At 46.8% G+C, this 19,164-nt stretch overlaps 1 protein-coding gene and 1 long non-coding RNA gene across 2 annotated transcripts; one reads left to right on the forward strand and one right to left on the reverse strand.

The window, feature by feature from the left end:
* Nucleotides 1–3,467: 3,467 nt before the first annotated feature.
* On the forward strand, nt 3,468–13,776 carry LOC124471666 (plakophilin-1-like). Its single transcript, XM_047026234.1, has 14 exons — nt 3,468–4,006; nt 4,390–4,505; nt 5,349–5,725; nt 6,204–6,336; nt 7,151–7,276; nt 7,535–7,616; nt 8,823–8,985; nt 9,353–9,470; nt 9,750–9,926; nt 10,292–10,462; nt 11,667–11,820; nt 12,017–12,203; nt 12,503–12,587; nt 13,392–13,776. Exons 1-14 carry the CDS (start codon nt 3,823–3,825, stop codon nt 13,464–13,466), a joined length of 2,148 nt encoding a protein of 715 aa, XP_046882190.1. The 5' UTR covers nt 3,468–3,822; the 3' UTR covers nt 13,467–13,776.
* A 3,456-nt stretch (nt 13,777–17,232) lies between these two features.
* LOC124471274 lies at nt 17,233–19,164 on the reverse strand. Its single transcript, XR_006956503.1, has 3 exons — nt 19,124–19,164; nt 18,703–18,743; nt 17,233–17,486 (listed from the first exon to the last, which is right to left on the reverse strand). It is a non-coding gene; the product is annotated as an uncharacterized LOC124471274 (long non-coding RNA).

Consider the following 19,164-nt stretch of genomic DNA (forward strand, 5'->3'; position numbering starts at 1 on the left):
ACTGCACTTTCTCATATTCCTTCCAACACAAACATCATAACCTCATAACATGTAAACTGTTGGCTGTGAGCTGACACAGTAAGATAGGGTTAGCCCTAAGTCTATCCCTATTGCAATCTTAAAATGTTTTTATGTTTAAGCTAGTTTTATACTCTAAGCTAGTTTTCTTTTCTTTTTTTACAGTTCAGCCTTATAATGATAACAGGCTGTAGATAATAAGTTCCTATTGCATTCCTCCACTAGCTTCTTACAGTCTTGGTGCGAACCAATTATATCAATCATATCCTGTGTTCCTCTCGTTTAGAATGTGTTTGACTGTGAAGACAGCTGGATGTCAGTTTGAATTCCCACATTTTTGTGTGAGAGAAGGAAATGTACAAATTTTAAGGTGCTGAAGGTCAAAGTTCAGTAAGACCATTGAACTCTGATGAGGTTCTGTTGTTCTGAGCCATACCAGTCCTGGAACTCCAGGGCTTGGCTGACTGACTGGCTGGCTGACTTGAGTGTTAGACTGACTTGACTTGTTGGCTGGTTGAACACCAGACTGGCTGACTGACTTGCTGGCTGACTGGCTAACTGGCTTTCTGGTTGAACACCTGGCTGACTGACTGACTTGAGTGGTAGACTCAATTTGTTAAACAAGGGCAGTGTCCTTGTCATCTTAGAATCCAGACTGTTCTATGTGATCAGGCCTGTTCCTGAGGACCAGACTGTTCTATGTGATCAGGCCTGTTCCTGAGGACCAGACTGTTCTATGTGATCAGACCTGTTCCTGAGGACTAGACTGTTCTATGTGATCAGGCCTGTTCCTGAGAACTAGACTGTTCTATGTGATCAGGCCTGTTCCTGAGGACTAGACTGTTCTATGTGATCAGACCTGTTCCTGAGGACCAGACTGTTCTATGTGATCAGACCTGTTCCTGAGGACTAGACTGTTCTATGTGATCAGACCTGTTCCTGAGGACTAGACTGTTCTATGTGATCAGACCTGTTCCTGAAGACTAGACTGTTCTATGTGATCAGACCTGTTCCTGAAGACCAGACTGTTCTATGTGATCAGGCCTGTTCCTGAAGACCAGACTGTTCTATGTGATCAGACCTGTTCCTGAAGACCAGACTGTTCTATGTGATCAGACCTGTTCCTGAAGACTAGACTGTTCTATGTGATCAGACCTGTTCCTGAAGACCAGACTGTTCTATGTGATCAGACCTGTTCCTGAAGACCAGACTGTTCTATGTGATCAGACCTGTTCCTGAGCACCAGACTGCCAGGAGCATGTGCACACCACAGGGCTGGGGGGGGATTCCAGGGGGTTGTCACGGGAACAATCAGGTGTCCGGACTGAGGCTGCAGTGTTGAAAGGTCAGGGGAAGCACTTTAGTGAACATACATAGCGATGATTTATTAGATTAAATTAAATGATTGTTGATTAAATCAGTGAATATAATACAGTGTTGTGGCAAATACGTCCTCACCATACTGTGCTGTACAAATGTACGTTACAAAAACACAAGTTAAGTACATGTTTTGGACGATGACACGTTTCACTTTTTAAAAGCTTTCTATGCTGAGAGATGCGCATTGTCCATGACACACCCGCAGTCTACCAACCTGTGAATCCACTTCTGAATGATTCACTGATTTTCATTATTTTATTTGTTACTTCTACTCGGGCATAAATCCTCACAATTGTAGTTCAAAATGAATGTAGCACTATGCTAAAACACAACTGTCTATGAATCCTAACTTGACAGCCTGGGCTATATAGGGTTATTCGGGTAAACTGGGACATTGTGTAATGTGGGACACCTAAACTCCAGTGTGTGTTTTTTCCTGCTCTGACAATGTTTAGTCCACAGAACTTTAACTCTAGGTTTAGCATGGATGTCATGTGACTGAAATCACAAACTTTGATTGGTGTGGTGTCAAGGGGCGTAGCCAGAATAATATTTTTGGGTAGGCCTATAAAAATATGGATAGGCATCTTTTCAGTTTTTTTTTCTTATTTACTTTGCGATGTGCACCCGGTGCATAATTTTTCGGAGATGTTTTGGGTAGGCCTTAGAACACATTGGGTAGGCCTGTGCCTACCCGTGGCTACGCCCCTGGTGGTGTCACAGAAAGGGGCAACTGTCAATCAAAGAACTTCCCATGTGGAAATGCATGCAAAAATGTCCCATATTACCCAAATTCACCCTATCAAGGTCAGTAACACTTCACATATGTCAATTTTTTTTTTTATATATATATTTTTTGTTCCTGTTGACAATCGAATGATGTTAAGGCAATAATAAAGAATGTAGGTTATGTATGGTGCAGTATTTTGCTTTTGTGATTTGTTGTTTAATTTAATGACTTAATAAGAGTTCAGTTGATAAGTAGAAGAATAACATTTTGTTTGGCAGCATGCTTAGAGTAGCCGGTCCTGACCAGCCAGGGTCTGGGATCTGTCCATTGACAAGCGTTAACTTCCATGAAGGCAGGTACTCTGTTGAAGTTTAAAACTATTGGATCTGCCTAGAGCCACTCTGATCTGCCATAACCAATCGGTAGCGTTCGCCTTAGTCATCTCCTTCACCACTACTGTAACGGAGCTAGCTGCCGTAGCTGGAAAATCAAACTGTTCCCGAACCCCGTGGGGAGGAGGGCCACAACGTCGTGGCCACCAACAAAACTCAGCAAGGATTATTCTTGCTCCGGCTTTAACTTTTGGATATTCGGCAGCGTTGCCACAACGGACCGAATGGCTTCGTTCACATCTTTCTCCGTCGCCATTATGGAACTACAACTCAAACTAGCGCACAACATCAACGTCATCGTTCTCAGCCACTCCCACTGTTCGCTGATTGGCCCTACAAAAAAAGAGAAAACCGAATTATGTGCCGAATTCCCGGACCTAGTACAGAAGCAAAATCTAAATTGAGCGGAAGTGCGTAGGAGGGCAGAGCCAGGCTATGCTTAGAGATCAAAATATGCAAATTCAGTAGTGATGCAGTAGTGTGGGCCTACAACAACGTCAGTGTCCTCATTATGACTTTCACCACTAGAGGGCAACGTTGCATCCAGTTGATATCTAAATATGTCTCAACTATGTTACAACTTAGAAACCGTTTGTTTTTAACACTTGTGAGATATTATTGTTTACAAATATACATAAAGTAGCCTATCGTAAATGTATGAGAATGCCTACATGTCTATTTTAGCCCCAACCTGGCAACCACACAGAACATGTCTCAACACCGTATTATTTAGGCAGTCAACTGTTTGGTGAAATCAGCCTGCCAAAGTAGATGTCGGGTCTGGCTCACCCTCTACGTCATACCTCGGTTACGGGTGTGTCTGCTCAGACGGTAATTCTACCAGAAAGGATGAATAATCTGGCCCAGCACCAATTCGGCTACCTTCCAGAAGCCTGCGATCTGGTAGTCAAAGACAATAGTAGACTATTTTCCTCATTGAGATGTAATTATAGTGCCGGCAGTGATCTTTTCTCAAGATCATTATCAAAGTGATTATGGGTTCATAACTAACTTTAAAGGACAGTCCAGATCAGAGTTGACAATGGCTATCAATCTAATTGTAACGATGTCATTAATCAATTTAAATTATAGGAAAAGTGTTTCCCACGCTGAGAACACAAGAAGCCTATCCTGCTCTGTGCATGTCACCAGGTTGTTGTAAGAAAGCGCCACTCACTCACAATAGGCGTGGTTTAATCGCTCAGGGCAGAATAAGGTGAATTTGGTTCACTAAACGCCTCAGTATCCCGGTTGAAGGTTAACGCTTCGGATGCGCACACTGCGGAGAGGAAAGATCCAACCATGATGCTAGCTCCACTGAAGTCCGTCCTCGCTCTTGAGGACCGACGGGAAACGTCGCTGGCCTTACCGTCAAGTAATCAATTCGGTTCCGGTCGGCAGCGCGTCCTCGACCAAGTTCAAACCATCAAGAGAACCAAGTCGAGAAACACCATCAAAAGTTCCTCGGGATCAATTTCTCCTGCGAGTAAGATTTTTAAAAGAACAGGATAGGTTTGGGTTTACTTTATCATACAGTTTACCCAAAAAAATGTATGTACATTTGACATGTAAAATGTCATATTGGATTTTACATGTCATATCCATGTCATTGGATTTTGTTGTCTTTTAGACGAACGTTAGCACAAAGGAATAGGCTCTTGAATTACCAATAATGTCTAACTCAGCACTTTTTTCAAACTTTCCATAGCCTGAAGCTTTTGCGTGGTGATTGTTAGATAAATTGACTAGTGTATTTGCAATTCAGTTTAAACAGGTAAACTAAACGTGTTTAAACTGTTTAAAGAAACGGACACCACTGGAAATTCTACAGAATGAATCGTCAAACATGTTCTCCATTCATTTTCCCAGGTCCTATATATAACTATACAGGACTCTTCACCAAGTCCTTCAAATCACTGCCGGACACGCTCAATGGAAATTACTATTTCCCACCAACCTTTTCTGCAAACGGCGTCTCAAAAACGGTACGTAGTTAATGCTAGCCTATAACTAATTGTAATAACTTTCCCATGAGTTACACCATTGCACTTGCTATTGGTACTTGCTAACAGGCTATTGACATGAGATGCATAGAAACTTGTTTTATTAGACTGTAGTCTGAGCAGTCCGCTCAAGTGAACCCATAACAGGTGTTGGGATATGACTGCACGTGTCATCGTCTAGGGAATTAACACGGTTGATTATAAGCAGATCCGTCACCATGTCAACTGCAGACTGTCTCCCGCCCTTACGTGACTCACCACTGTAATCAGCTGTGGGACCTTAACCCCTTGATCTAGCCGAGGTTCCTACCGCTGTAAAATACTGTTTAATATTTGGAGCAGGGTCATATTTAAAACGTCCCAGAGCTATGATTAGTTTTGACTGTGTGTTTGACCTAAGTCAAAGTCTGGTGCTGATTACAGGCCAGTGAGTGTAAACAAGAATTATGTATTTTCTCTGGTGTCCCTCTTAAGGGCTGGATAGGAACAACTGACATCTTGTTGGAAAACTTCTTGACGTGGAGATCCATGCACACGCTCACACACACACACACACGCGAATGCACACACACACACACACCTCTGGATGGGTTTCTCTTTATTCCTCTTCACACTCCTCGTTAACCATATTCAAAATACAAATACTTTTTAAACTCTGTAAATCCTTTGAACAGGACCTAAACATGACCTCATCATGAATCATCAAAGTCTCTCTCTCTTAAACTCAACGTTTCATATTTAAACTTTTTATTTGTTTGCCGTGAAGGTTTGCCATCAGTAGCCTTCCTTGTGACATCACAACGAACATCTGCCTTCCCCTTGCAGGGCTCGTCCACGCGGAAGCTTGCCCGCAACAGCAGCCAATGGGACGGCACCCTGACCTCCCCCCACCCTCTCACGATGGGCCAGGTCAACAGCAGTCGCAGTGAGCCAGACCTAGGGCGGTTCCCTCGGGCAAGGCGCCCAGCAGCCAGCCAGCAGGCTCGGGTCAACCGCTCTTCCGCCCACCTGGACCAGAAGAGATCCACTCTGGTGGCCACCAACAGGAACTCTCGCCTGGTGGATGTGTGGGCGGTGGAGGGCGGGGGCCTGGTCAAGGTGGACCGGCAGCTGGTCTCCAGTCAGAAGCCTGTGGAGAGAGTCCTGTCCAAACATTCTGTGGTGGACACCAAGACTTCTGGAACTAAGAGCAAGGATGCACAGTGAGTGAAATGAATGGACTGAATATGATGTGATGTTTTTAGTGATGGCTCAAATGTGTCTTTTTACATATGTGTATGCAGGTGTTGTGTGGGTGTGGGTGTGGTTGAGGGTGTTGGTATTCGGTGTATACGTGTGTGTTTGTGTTTGGTTGGTTTCGCCGTGTGTGTTTGTGTTTGGTTGGTTTTGCCTGCGTGTGTTTGCTTGTGAGTGAGTGTGTGTGTGTGTGTGTGTGTGTAGTACTCAGTTGTGTGCATATATATGGGGTCAGATGGCTGAGCGGTTAGGGAGTCGGGCTATTAATCAGAAGGTTGTTGGTTCGATTCCCGCTCTGCCAAATGACGTTGTGTCCCTGGGCAAGGCACTTCACCCTACTTGCCTCAGGGAGAATGTCCCTGTACTTACTGTAAGTCGCTCTGGATAAGAGCGTCTGCTAAATGACTAAATGTAAATATCCTGGGATCTGCTTCCTGTTCGCAGAAACATCAAGATGAAGGACCTCACCATGAAGGAGGCCGTGGACTTCCTGTACAGTGGAGATGAGAACTACCAGCACTGTGGGGCATCCTTCATCCAGCACAACACCTTCACTGAGGACAAGGCCAAGCAGGAGGTCTGCACCAGCACAGCACCTGCCACACCAACACTGACTGACTGGGACGCTTTGGCAGGATGCATGATGTGTTTGCATGCTTAGTTCACTTTGGATCTATAGAGTCATCAGTCCGTTCATCTATCTATCCATAAATCCATCCAGCCGCCTATAGCCCTACCTTGTCTACCAATCTACTGCTGTAAAAAAGCTTTAACAAATATGAAATGTGCCTTATTGTATTCCAGTATTCTATAGAAACGTGAAAACACTTTCTTCAAATACTGAACCAGCAAACTTTGCAAAACACAACATTTGTCATTGCCAAAACTTATGGCCACCACTGTATAACCCTACCTGTGTGTAGAAGCAGGTGTCTAACCCTACCTGTGTGCAGGTGTAGAAGCAGGTGTCTAACCCTACCTGTGTGTAGAAGCAGGTGTCTAACCCTACCTGTGTGCAGGTGTAGAAGCAGGTGTCTAACCCTACCTGTGTGTAGAAGCAGGTGTCTAACCCTACCTGTGTGCAGGTGTAGAAGCAGGTGTCTAACCCTACCTGTGTGTAGAAGCAGGTGTCTAACCCTACCTGTGTGCAGGTGTAGAAGCAGGTGTCTAACCCTACCTGTGTGTAGAAGCAGGTGTCTAACCCTACCTGTGTGCAGGTGTAGAAGCAGGTGTCTAACCCTACCTGTGTGTAGAAGCAGGTGTCTAACCCTACCTGTGTGCAGGTGTAGAAGCAGGTGTCTAACCCTACCTGTGTGCAGGTATAGAAGCAGGTGTCTAACCCTACCTGTGTGCAGGTGTAGAAGCAGGTGTCTAACCCTACCCGTGTGCAGGTGCGGACGTTGAAGGGTATCGCCCCCCTGGTGGCCCTGCTGCGCAGCCCCAATGAGCAGGTCCAGCAGACCGCGTCCGCCGCCCTCAGGAACCTGGCCTTCAAAGACAGCAGCAACAAGGAGGAGGTACGTCATCACTGCTCTGCTCTCCGCACAGCCTCAGGTGTTTCTGAGCCCCTTCATCTCCCCCTCAAGGTCTACCAAACATCTCGAAAAGTTGTGGGCGGGGGATTTTTATGAATGATCATTTTGGGACTTCCTCAAACAGTCGTTCGGTTGTGATCTTTTGCAGTCGAGGTACGCTGGAGACGAATATGAACGCGTTGTGTGGGACAGAGGGTTTTAGAGATGACCCTGTCATAACGCTCCTGCTGTGCCCTCCAGGTCCAGCGCTGCGGGGGAGTCAACGAGGCCCTGGCTGTGCTCAGACAGACACCGTCCTCAGAGACGCAGAAACACCTCACAGGTAATGCAGACAGGAACAAACACACAACTCTCAGATGAATCCCCCTGGAAACTCCCTGTCCATTAGCCACAGCACACAGACGTGTCCTGTGTTCCGGTACTGCCTGTCTGACTTGTAGACAGACAGACAAGTTGAAGAAGTTTCCAGTTTATTCGCAATTTGTAACAAGTTCACGTACGTTTGAGTTCCTTAGTCCTGCTCCTTCTAGACCAGACAGATGTGCAGTGGTGGTGTTGTGTCAGAGGGAGTTGGGCAGTCTGGGTGTGATAGGCTTGTATGCTGCAGGACTCTCCTGAATATCTGCCTTCTACTTTTGACACGTCTTCTGGATGTGTACAGTGCAGATTCTACAAACACACTGGTGTCTGAGTTGGTTGAATTCCTGCAAGAGGTTATAAAGTTCATGCTGTTGATGTTGAGGGTTGCTCTGAGGTAGAGCCAGGCTGTTCTGTCAGACGCACGCGTGTTGTCTTACCGCTGTACCGTGCCTACTCCATTGTCCTGGGTTTCCATGGCTGTGAATCACATTTGTTCAAAGGAAGTCGTCCAATATTGATTTTGTGGTTTTGTCCATAATCCTGCTGGCACAATGACAGGTGTTGGGATAGGGTTAACCCTCAACACCTTCCATGATGGACAATGACAGGTGTTTCACTGCTGCACAGGTACAGTCATCACTTTCCATGATGGAAGTCCAACGATGTGTAAAGCAGCGTGTTATCACAGTGTAGAGGCAGACAGAGGCAGACAGAGGCAGCGTAGAGGCAGATGAGTTGTCTGACGATGACTTGAGTCAGAGGCAGTTTTCCTGTTGCCATGGTGCCTTTATGCAACACTGTGTCAACAGAACTCAAGTCAAACAAAGGTTAGAAAACAGGAAGTTGATTACTTTAATTCCAACTGAGCTTTCCCACTATTATTAGTGTTGTCATACTGTATCTGTTATATTTAGCACCTTTTTCACGTCAATTGATTAATTACAGAGGAATAATAAAGAGAAGATTTATGGTCTGTGTGTGTGTGTGTGTGTATGTCCATGTTTACGATGTGTGTGTTCATTTGTATGATGTGTGTGTGTGTTTACGATGTGTGTGTGTTTACGATGTGTGTGTTCATGTGTATGACGTGTGTGTGTTTACGATGTGTGTGTTCATGTTTATGACGTGTGTGTGTGTGTGTGTTTACGATGTGTGTGTGTGTGTCCAGGCCTGCTGTGGAACCTGTCCTCTGTTGATGACGTGAAGCCAGAGCTGGTGGACAACGCTCTGCCAGTCCTCATGGAGACCGTGGTGCTGCCGTTCACCGGCCAATCAGACCAGCTCACCATCATGGACCCCGAGGTGTTCTACCATAGCACCGGCTGCCTCAGGTGACCGCCCGCAGCGCTCACACGGTCACCCAGCCACTTATTAATGACAGCTGGGTTTCCAGCCACAGAGATGTTTGAACAGGCTGAACAGACTTGCCTGGGCCACACACACACTGCTGTCTTTATGCCAGGCCTCCTCACAGCTACACGCCCTGAAAGAAACTGCTGACCAACAAAAGCTGATGTAACGATTGTGATGAAATAAAGCAGGTCAACTGAAGCACGTGATTAACTGGTTATACATGTAATTAACCAGTTACACATGTAATTAACTAGTTACACATGTAATGAACCAGTTACACATGTAATTAACCAGTTACACATTTGATTAACGTAAGGAGGTCCTTGATCCCTCTCCTCCCCGCAGGAACCTGAGCTGTGCCAAGCAGAACAACAGGCAGGCCATGCGGAAGTGCCGCGGCCTGGTGGAGTCTCTGCTCAGCTACGTCCAGGACTGTGTGGACGCTGACCGCCCTGACGACAAGGTCCCAGTCCTGCTCCTACTGTGTTTGTCTGTCTGATGATTTACTTTATCGTAAGAGTTGGATACCTTGTAAAGGTACACAGTACGGTGACTACACAGTATGGAAAATGATTAAGCCAAGAGTTCAATAAGACCCATTCCATCAGAGACTCTTTTTGAAGAAGCACTGTCATCGCTAACTAAGACTGGGCTTAATCCGGCTCTGGGAAACTTGCCCAGCAGTAGGAGAGCTGCAGAACCAGCCTTCTAACAAAGGCTGTTTTGTTTCCGGCCGTTGCAGTCTGTGGAGAACTGTGTGTGTGTGCTCCACAACCTGACCTTCCAGCTGGAGACGGAGGCTCCGGCCCTGTTCAGCAGGATCACGGCCCTGGGCAGGCTCCCCTGCAGGGCTAGCAGCCAGGGGGACACCAGCCCCATCGGCTGCTTCAGCCAGCAGAGCAACAAGCTGGAGCAGGAGGTGAGGCCCTCTCTCTGGAACAGAACAGACCAATCCAGACCAGATAAGTCCAGACCAGATAAGTCCAGACCAGATAAGTCCAGATCAGATAAGTCCAGATCAGATAAGTCCAGATCAGATAAGTCCAGACCAGATAAGTCCAGACCAGATCCTGTTTAGACCAGTTCAGACCAGATCAGATCAGTACTACTCAGAGACTCCCACACATCTCACCAAAATCTCTTTAGCTGGAGAAGACGCCTCCTCCCCTCTCCTGCTAACCTGCTTCCCTCCTCCCCTCTCCTGCTCATCCCTCCACTCCTCCATCCTCTCCCTCTCCCCACCTCTCCCTCCACTCCTCCATCTTCTCCCTCTCCCTCTCCCAGAGCCACTTTGACTACCCTGTCCTGGAGGAGCAGCGTCCGTCTGGAGCTGGCTGGCTGCTTCACTCCAAGACTCTCCAGATGTACCTGTCTCTGCTGGAGTCCAGCCAGAAGGACGACACCCTGGAGGCTTCCTGCGGAGCCCTGCAGAACCTCACCTCCGGCCAGGGCATAGTAAGACCAGGCCTCACCCCTCACACCTCCACAGGCCTCAGCCCCACACTCCTCCACAGGCCTCACCCCTCACTCCTCCACAGGCCTCACCCCACACTCCTCCACAGGCCTCACCCCACACTCCTCCACAGGCCTCACTCCTCCACAGGCCTCACCCCTCACTCCTCCACAGGCCTCACCCCTCACTCCTCCACAGGCCTCACCCCTCACTCCTCCACAGGCCTCACCCCTCACTCCTCCACAGGCCTCACCCCACACTCCTCCACAGGCCTCACCCCTCACTCCTCCACAGGCCTCACCCCACACTCCTCCACAGGCCTCACCCCTCACTCCTCCACAGGCCTCACCCCACACTCCTCCACAGGCCTCACCCCTCACTCCTCCACAGGCCTCACCCCACACTCCTCCACAGGCCGCACCCCTCACTCCTCCACAGGCCTCACCCCACACTCCTCCACAGGCCTCACCCCACACTCCTCCACAGGCCTCACCCCTCACTCCTCCACAGGCCTGACACAGGGACACCAGCTGCAGGAAAAGCTTCCTTTCCTCCCTGGCAGGCTTTCAGAGTCAGAAGTCAAGGTCTGGATCAGTGCTGTTAAAGCCTGCTCCTGGAGAGAATACAGTTTTATGCTTCATTCATTTTCATTCAAACCTTTATACAGTAAACCGGATTCTAATAAGCTGGCTGACAAGCGGAGTCATGCTTGTTGAACTGGGGTTGGCGTGTAGACGTACAGGAGGATGGGTATATGCAATCTTATAAAGTTGGGCGTATGTGCTTCTGGTAGCTGAGATGTAGTCATGTTTTACTGTGCCAGACAAATACAGACTGTTCCTTGTGTCCAGACACCAAAATAATATCTGAACTAAACACTTCGGATCCTTGATGTTCTTTATGTGCACTATTTGCATGTCACTTTGGACAGAATAAAATGTAAACATCAAATATAAAGTTAAGTTAAGCTTGTTAGGTGTATTACTGGTTCATCTACAAATTAGGAAATGGATGTGGTGTGTGTGTGGTGTGTGTGTGGTGTGTGTGTGGTGTGTGTGTGGTGTGTGTGTGGTGTGTGTGTGGTACGTGTGTGGTACGTGTGTGGTGTGTGTGGTGTGTGTGTGGTACGTGTGTGGTACGTGTGTGGTACGTGTGTGGTGTGTGTGTGGTGTGTGTGTGTGTGGTGTGTGTGTGGTGTGTCGGCAGGTGTCCCACGTCATGAGCCAGACTGTGGTCCAGAAGCTGAACGGTCTGAGAGTCATCTCCCCTCTGCTGCGCTCACCTAAACCCAGCCTCCAGCGCGGGGCCATCAGCCTACTGGGGAACCTGGCTCGGAATCCACGTTTGCACACTGCCATCGGTGAGCAGGGGGGAACCGTACCGGGAACCAGACAGGGAACCGCTCCCTCGCAGGGCACCGCGGTTCTCTGCGCTCGCTGTTTTGATGATGATAAAGATGGAGATGATGATGATGGTGATGACTATGATAATGATGATGATAAAGATGATGACTATGATAATGATGGGGAGTGTTTGGTGTCTGCTCCTCCTCGCAGCTCGCCAGTCTCTCCCAGACCTGGCTGGCGTCCTCAGCTCTGGGACCAAGGAGGGGACGGAGTCTGACGACACCCTGGGCGTGGCCTGCCAGACGGCCCACACCCTGATCCTGAAGGAGTCCGACCTGGGCAAGCGCCTCCTCACCCGACCCCTGGTCGCCTCCCTCAACGACCTGAGCAGGAACAAGTAGGGCTGCAGGGCTTGAGGACCGCTGAGCGTTCTAGACGCGCTATTTCCACGCCACTTTGGATTAAAGTGTTTGTGTATGAAATAAATGTAATTTAAGATAAACTTAGGTTTGTGGCCGGTTCGTCTACTTATTAGTTACGTATTTGTGAGATTTGGAGAAGAGCATCTTATAAATGAGTACATTATTACATTACTAGTTTGGTTAGCTGGCAGCTATTTTCGAGGTTAGGCTGTTTGGCAACTGGTAAATGTTTTCTGAAAGAGGAGCCTGTTTTAACCGTTTTTTCTCCTGTAAGGTACTTTCCCAAATCGAGCAAAGCGGCAGCGTTGCTTCTGAACAACCTCTGGTCCGAGAAGGACATCCAGAGTTTCCTCAAGAAGGTGAGTCCCATTGAAACACAGATTTTCTAAACAAAACGTGGCCACTGAGTTTCCATGAAAGCAAAATCATCCTCAGTCCATCAGTGACACTAGCAGTAGATACTGGCACAACAGACACATTAGCTAAGAGACAGGATTAGCTAACATACACAATGGTAGATTTCTGTCTGTCTCTGACTCTTCTGTCATGTCGTAATGTGGATGAGTATCTGGCTCCATCTCTTTCAGGAGGGTGTGGAAGGGTGTGCGTGAGATAGTACTTTCCACTCTCTCTCACTCTACACCACGCCCCACAGAGATATTTTCAGAGAGCAGAGGACTTGGGGTGGAGGGCTAGTTCAGGAGGAAGCAGGCCCGTGTGCCAGATCACAGACAAACCACACAGAGGCTGAGGAATCTCGTGTTGCAGGTTCACTCAACATGATCAGGCCATCTGATCCTGACAGGTCAAACCCTTTTAGATCCGTTTAGACCTGTTTAGACCAGTTCAGCCAAGTACTTTTTCTATGGTTTGCTTTCTTATTCCCTACCCGACCCCCCGTCCTTGGAATTGAATTTCATGATAAACATTCTACAAGCCAAGTAGTGAAGTAATAGAGAGGACAGAGATACCACAGGCAGAATCATTATCATCCTGCAGAAGATTTTATGTACATTTATATATATCTCTCATCTCAAGTATTCTGTGTGTGTGTGTCTATATATATATATATCAAAATGCATATTATTATTATTATATAACAAAGTAAAATACAGTCTAAATCAAAGTATTTATTAGAGTATGGTTCTGTATTTGTCCCACAGCAAGGGATGACCAAGGCTTCTTTTGTGAATGACATCACCACAGCTGTCACCAGGTCTGGTCAGCTGTTACAGTAACAGCTGGTCCTGCTCACCACCTGCACAACACCGCACACTCACACAACACAGCCCCCCCTCAACACCGGAGGGGGGGGGGGGGGGGGCAGCACGTAGTGGGGATGTTGTTGTAGGTGGTTTGGTTGTTTTCTTAATTGTTTTGTATGGTATATTAATGGTGTTTTTAATGTATGGAATGTCTGACATAACTGTTTTTATGCTGGACTTATTGCAAAACCAATTGCCATTTGGAGACATAAATAAATGAATGACCAAAACCTACACCACACACCGACTCAACACAACACAACTTACACCCTCACAACCTACACCACACACACACACACACTCACAACACAGCCTACACAACACATACATCAAAACCAACACACACACACAAGGACCAAGGATTTAACTGTGCTTTCACAAGTGTAATGTCACTCAAAGTTATCATAGTAAACTCATTTTTGCTGTGTATTGATAAAGTGTCAGGAAGTGTTGGTTTAGCCATGCTCTCTCTTTATAGATGCATTGACTCATCACTGGTGGTCGATACTGTTGCACTTTGTAACACTGACAGAGTAGTTACATGCACTAAGAATCGTAGTTATACGGTCAGGTGATCCTTTTTACAAATGCACTGCACCTCTTTCGATATTAGGCTACATTATGACATGTTTAGTTTTTGGGGGAGTATTTTGAGTAATATAACACTGAAAATGTACTGACTAAATGGAAATAAAAATGTTAACAGGAGTCTTATGTTTTTGAGTTTGTTTTTAAATGGAACTAGTCTGGTTTAATTTGATTTATTAGTGTGTTTTCTATCAGCAAGACACACTATCGTTATCTCACGTAGAAGATCTATAATTTATTTACAAACATGCAAAAACTAATTTCAAGGAGCGGTCGACTTTTTTTATTGGTCTCTTTGTTCTATTAACCTGATTGGTCTGTTTTTGTTCTATTTTCCTGATTGGTCTGTCTTTGTTCTATTAACCTATCAGAACGCGCACTGTGTTACTCGTTCTCTCACCAATTATCACCTTATGTCACACGACTGTCAAGAAGGCTCAACTGCGCATGTCGTTTGCAATAGACGAACTTCTCCCGGGTCTATTACACTTGGAGTGTCAATCAGGTCATCATATATCTCTCTCCACTGGATTGCAGGGCTTGACATTAACTTTTTGAGGCTCTTGTCCTTTGGACAAGTACATTTACGTTTCATTTGTCTATGCACAAAAGTCACTTGACCCCGATACCTCTAAATAGCCCGACCAAGTGATCGGGCAAAACTAGCCCGGCTAATGGAGGTCGCTTTCTCAGGCAAATGACGAATGAAACAGGCTTGGTTAAAGAAATCCGAGATGCTGGTTATCTTCAGCAGTAACAGGCAGTCCTCCCTGATGTTTTTGGGGTAGAATGGAGTGAACGGGCAAAACTAGCCTGGCTAACGGAGGTCGCTTTCTCAGGCAAATGATGAATGAAACTAGCCTGGCTCTGCCGTCCTATGTGCTTCTGCTCAATTTTGATTTTGCTTCTGTACTCGGTCTGGCCATTCAGTACGCAAGTCAGATTTTGCAGGTTAATTTTTAACCGGCCAATCAGCGAACAGAGGGAGTGGCTGAGAATGATGACGTTGATGTCGTGCGCTAGTTTGTGTTGTAGTTCCGTAATGGCGGCGGAGAAAGATGCGAGCGAAGCCATTCTGTCCGTTGTGGCAACGCTGCCGAATCTCCAACAGCTAAAGCCGGAGCAAGACCAAGTTTTGCTGAGTTTTGTTGGTGGCCATGATGTTGTGGCCCTCCTCCCCACGGGGTTCGGGAAAAGTTAGATTTTCCAGCTACGGCAGCTAGCTCTGTTACAGTGGTGAAGGAATTGGCTAAGGCGAACGCTGGCGATTGGTTATGGCAGATCAGAGTGGCTCTGGGCAGATCCAATAGTTTTAAACTTCAACAGATTACCTGCCTTCAAGGAAGTTAACGCTTGTCAGTGGAGCGAGGCCAGACTCTCTGTACAAATGAAATGTACGAGAGTCTAGTTAGGACCAGGCTAGAATGAAACAGGTTTGGTTAAAGAAATCTGAGATGCTGGCTAGCAGGCTCGTATCTACAATAGGCAGTCCTCCCAGATGATTCTGGTGTAAAATGGGGTGAAATACAACATTGTGCACACTGCCAGTGAGCGACCCCAGTCTGACTGATGCTAACGTCAAAACGGGGACGCAGTCTCACTCAGATTGCCAGTTTTAAACAAATCACAAAAATAATCGGACCAGCTGGCTAAAAGCAGAATTCCCATATCTCTTGAAAGCTGCCCTGTTCGACTTTTTAGATGTAGAATTAACTGTAAACTGTAAGATTATGAACTTTGTGACATGACGTGAAGACATGGTTGCCGCTCGACTATGCGGTCTACCGGGCGACATTCTCACTCAAATTTCAAGACTTTCGTGACCCAAATCAAAATTCTGAGGTGACAGATCGATGGGTAATCTCCCTTTTCAATCTGGCTTTCTCCCTTAAAGGCTGTCCTCCTCGACCTTTTTGGCCTTTTAAATCTAACTGTTTGTATGATCCGTGTGGTCCTTTTGCCGTTTTAAATGCTATCCTTCCCGGTTTTCTGCAACCACATTGCGCGCGCATCCCGAATGTTTACAAACAAATAATTGGTCTATTCAGAAGAACCTGGCTGTTAATCAATCCACGTTTTTTCAGTTCTTGCGAACTTGTTGACGTCATCTTCCATTGCCCAAGTAAGGTTCCAATCCAAAGAACACAAGTCACCAAGAACGCCAAAAATACACGGAAATGTTCTTGATCCGCCCCTTTTATCGAGGATGCATCGGTTGGTGACTTGGGGACGAGAATGCTTCTGATTTCCCAGAAGTCATTGCATCTCAAATCGTTCTTCTTTCCTCGCGGTCTTGCAAGACGCTTGAAGAACGTTCTTCTCAATAACGCAAGTACGTCCTTGGCGTTCTTCGGATTGATAAACAGCCACTGTCTATCATTACAAATAACAATTGAACAAACCTACACCCCTGGCACTGTATCAAATCAAATTGCTTCACACACGCCCATAGAAACTTCCATGAGAATTACGCATTTCAAACATCTGGCAAGCTGTCATGCAACACCTTGCATTTGTCACGCATTTCAACCATTTCCCACGCTGAGGAGATAACTTGTCCCGCTATATACAATCAATGGCGCAGGCCTACTGATGGAAGATTTCTGCAGATTTGATAGTTGCCAGAAACAGCACAACCACATCATCTGCAGATGATGGTTGTTGTTGACGTAGTTAATTAAACTTCTCCAGAAATCGTACGCTGTAGTTTGTTTACATATTGCATGCGGTAGCTTTCCAGATCTTGCTCCAGTAGGTTGTGACCTGTGCTCCCAAATCGTGTTGTGTTTTTTTTGGAGATGACTCCACCATCTGCTGTAGAGCCACACCCGGGATTAAGATCTGCTATTAGCAGCATTTTAAGGCATGAACAGGCTTTTGTACTTCTTTAAATGTTGTTCTTAAACCCTTTGAGTCAACATTCTCTTTGATCCTTCATTTGAAGCTTGTGAGTCACATTCTGTAGCGCCAACGGATTTGATTGAAACCGAGTTGTTACTTATAGATCAAACCACCACTGTACATTTTATTCATTTCTTATCCAAAGTGTCCATGGCTGAAGAACTAATAAGAATAACAAGTTAAAGTAAGTACCTGCAATCAACTGCTTCAAACTCCTGATTCATGATTATGAATAAATACACACAAAAAATACTTTTATCAATTATTTTAATAACAAACATAAATGTTTTTTTTAAGTAACAAACCAAGTCTAAGGCTTAAGTACTTCCTTAATATTCCCTCAGAAAAACATTCCATTTGTCAGTCAGGTACATGTCTGGTGAAGATGCTGCAGCTGAGAGGTCTTCTGGAGAGAGGCGATCTGTCCAGCCACAGCCACAGGCCCAGGCCCAGGATGAACATGCCTACTTCCTCAAACCTCTCTTGCTTCTGCTGCCCTTGGTGCTGAGAGGGTAGAGGAGGCGAGGGGAGGTGAGACTCACCATACACACACTCTCCATCCTGACCTGCTTAACTTGAACTCCTGACAAGAAAGCAGGATTTGTGTGACTCGCTGCGTTCCCCTGAGCAGGGAGCCTGGAGCCTGTTAACTCAGCAGAGCACTCTGTCCCTGAGGGACAACCAGCCAATCAAAGCTGCTGAAAGCTGCCCATCGTTGAGGGCTTAGCCAGGTTTGACAGGCTGAAAGCCAGTACATAGCCATGTGTATGTGTGGACTGTGGTGAGTGATCTGCTGTCTTAGCGCTAGGATGCGCTGCATGGTCAGAGACACACCAGTCAGAGACACAGGGCCACACTGGAACATATCCAGCCCAAGTTCTCACTGTCAGCAGCCAGGAGATTTTAGTGGCGATGACATCACACCCGGTTTTGGGGTCCCTCACCTATTGTTTGTGTGGGTGTATTTGTGTGTGTGTGTGTGGTACACAGTCGTTGTCCAGGTGCCTCTGAGATATCGTTCTATAATCCCGTCCCTTTGTACTTCCAATCCCTCAAGGCTTCTGGGGTTAGCAATGGATCCCTGGCCCCCCAGCCACCCCACCTTTTCTGCCCCCCACAGCCCCTCTGAGCCCCCCTCCCCCCCCAGCCCCCCTCCCAGCCCCTCTGAGCCCCCCCCCCCAGCCCCCCTGAGCCCCCTCCCAGCCCCCCTGAGCCCCCCCCCAGCCCTCCTGAGCCCCCCCCGCCCCCGTCCCCTGGCCTCCACAGGAACGGCAGGCAGCTGTTAGGGGGGACACTTCAAACGGAGAGGGGTGGAGCTCAAGAGCGTCCCGCACCCCAGCTGAGGCCCAAGATGAGGCTCCTCGCTGGGCTGGTCTTACCAGCCTGACCAGGGGGGTCACCATGCCTGGATCACCTCCAGGATCACCTCCAGGATCACCTCCAGGCATGGTGGAGGCCAGCATACACACTACTGCTGTACCTCTGTCGTCAATCATCAATCTGTAGTGTAGTCCAGTGATTAGATTATGATTGTGTATATGTGTGTAAGTATGTGTGTGCACGTGTTGGTATTTATGTGTGTGCATGAGTGGGTGTGTTGATGTTTCTGTGTGTATGTGTGTGTGTGTGTGAGAGAGAGAGAGAGAGAGAGAGAGAGAGAGAGAGAGAGAGAGACAGAGAGAGAGAGAGAGAGAGGGTATGAGTCAGAGATAATACTCACTTCTTTTGATGGTCGCTCACTCGATTTCTCAACACAGTGACCTGGTGAAGGAGAGATAATGACAGTTGCAGTCACACCAGGATCCTTCTCACCTGCATGTACCCAGGTACTGTCTGAAGGTATCCAATCTGACTACTATATCACATCCATCCATTCATACATGTTTCCAATGTTTCCACTGCATCAAAGGGGATCAATTAAGCAACCACATGTACTTTTTGTTTTTATTTCCTTCAGTGAAAGTGTTCTCTAATCTAATCTCTTGTCACTTACAACAGGCCGCTGTTCATGAATACTTTGGCCTAAGTCCTTGAATTCTCTATCTTTATTGTCCTACAGAATGTGTTTTTTGAGTTAGCCAGATAAGCGGGTGTACATGAGGCAAGGTGCTGTTGGAAAGATAGTTCAAGCAGTGGCTCACTTCATATTTCTGACGAGTGTGCTGGTACTGAAGCTCAAATT

Source organism: Hypomesus transpacificus, chromosome 9, assembly GCF_021917145.1.
Source record: "Hypomesus transpacificus isolate Combined female chromosome 9, fHypTra1, whole genome shotgun sequence".
Lineage (NCBI taxonomy): Eukaryota > Metazoa > Chordata > Actinopteri > Osmeriformes > Osmeridae > Hypomesus > Hypomesus transpacificus.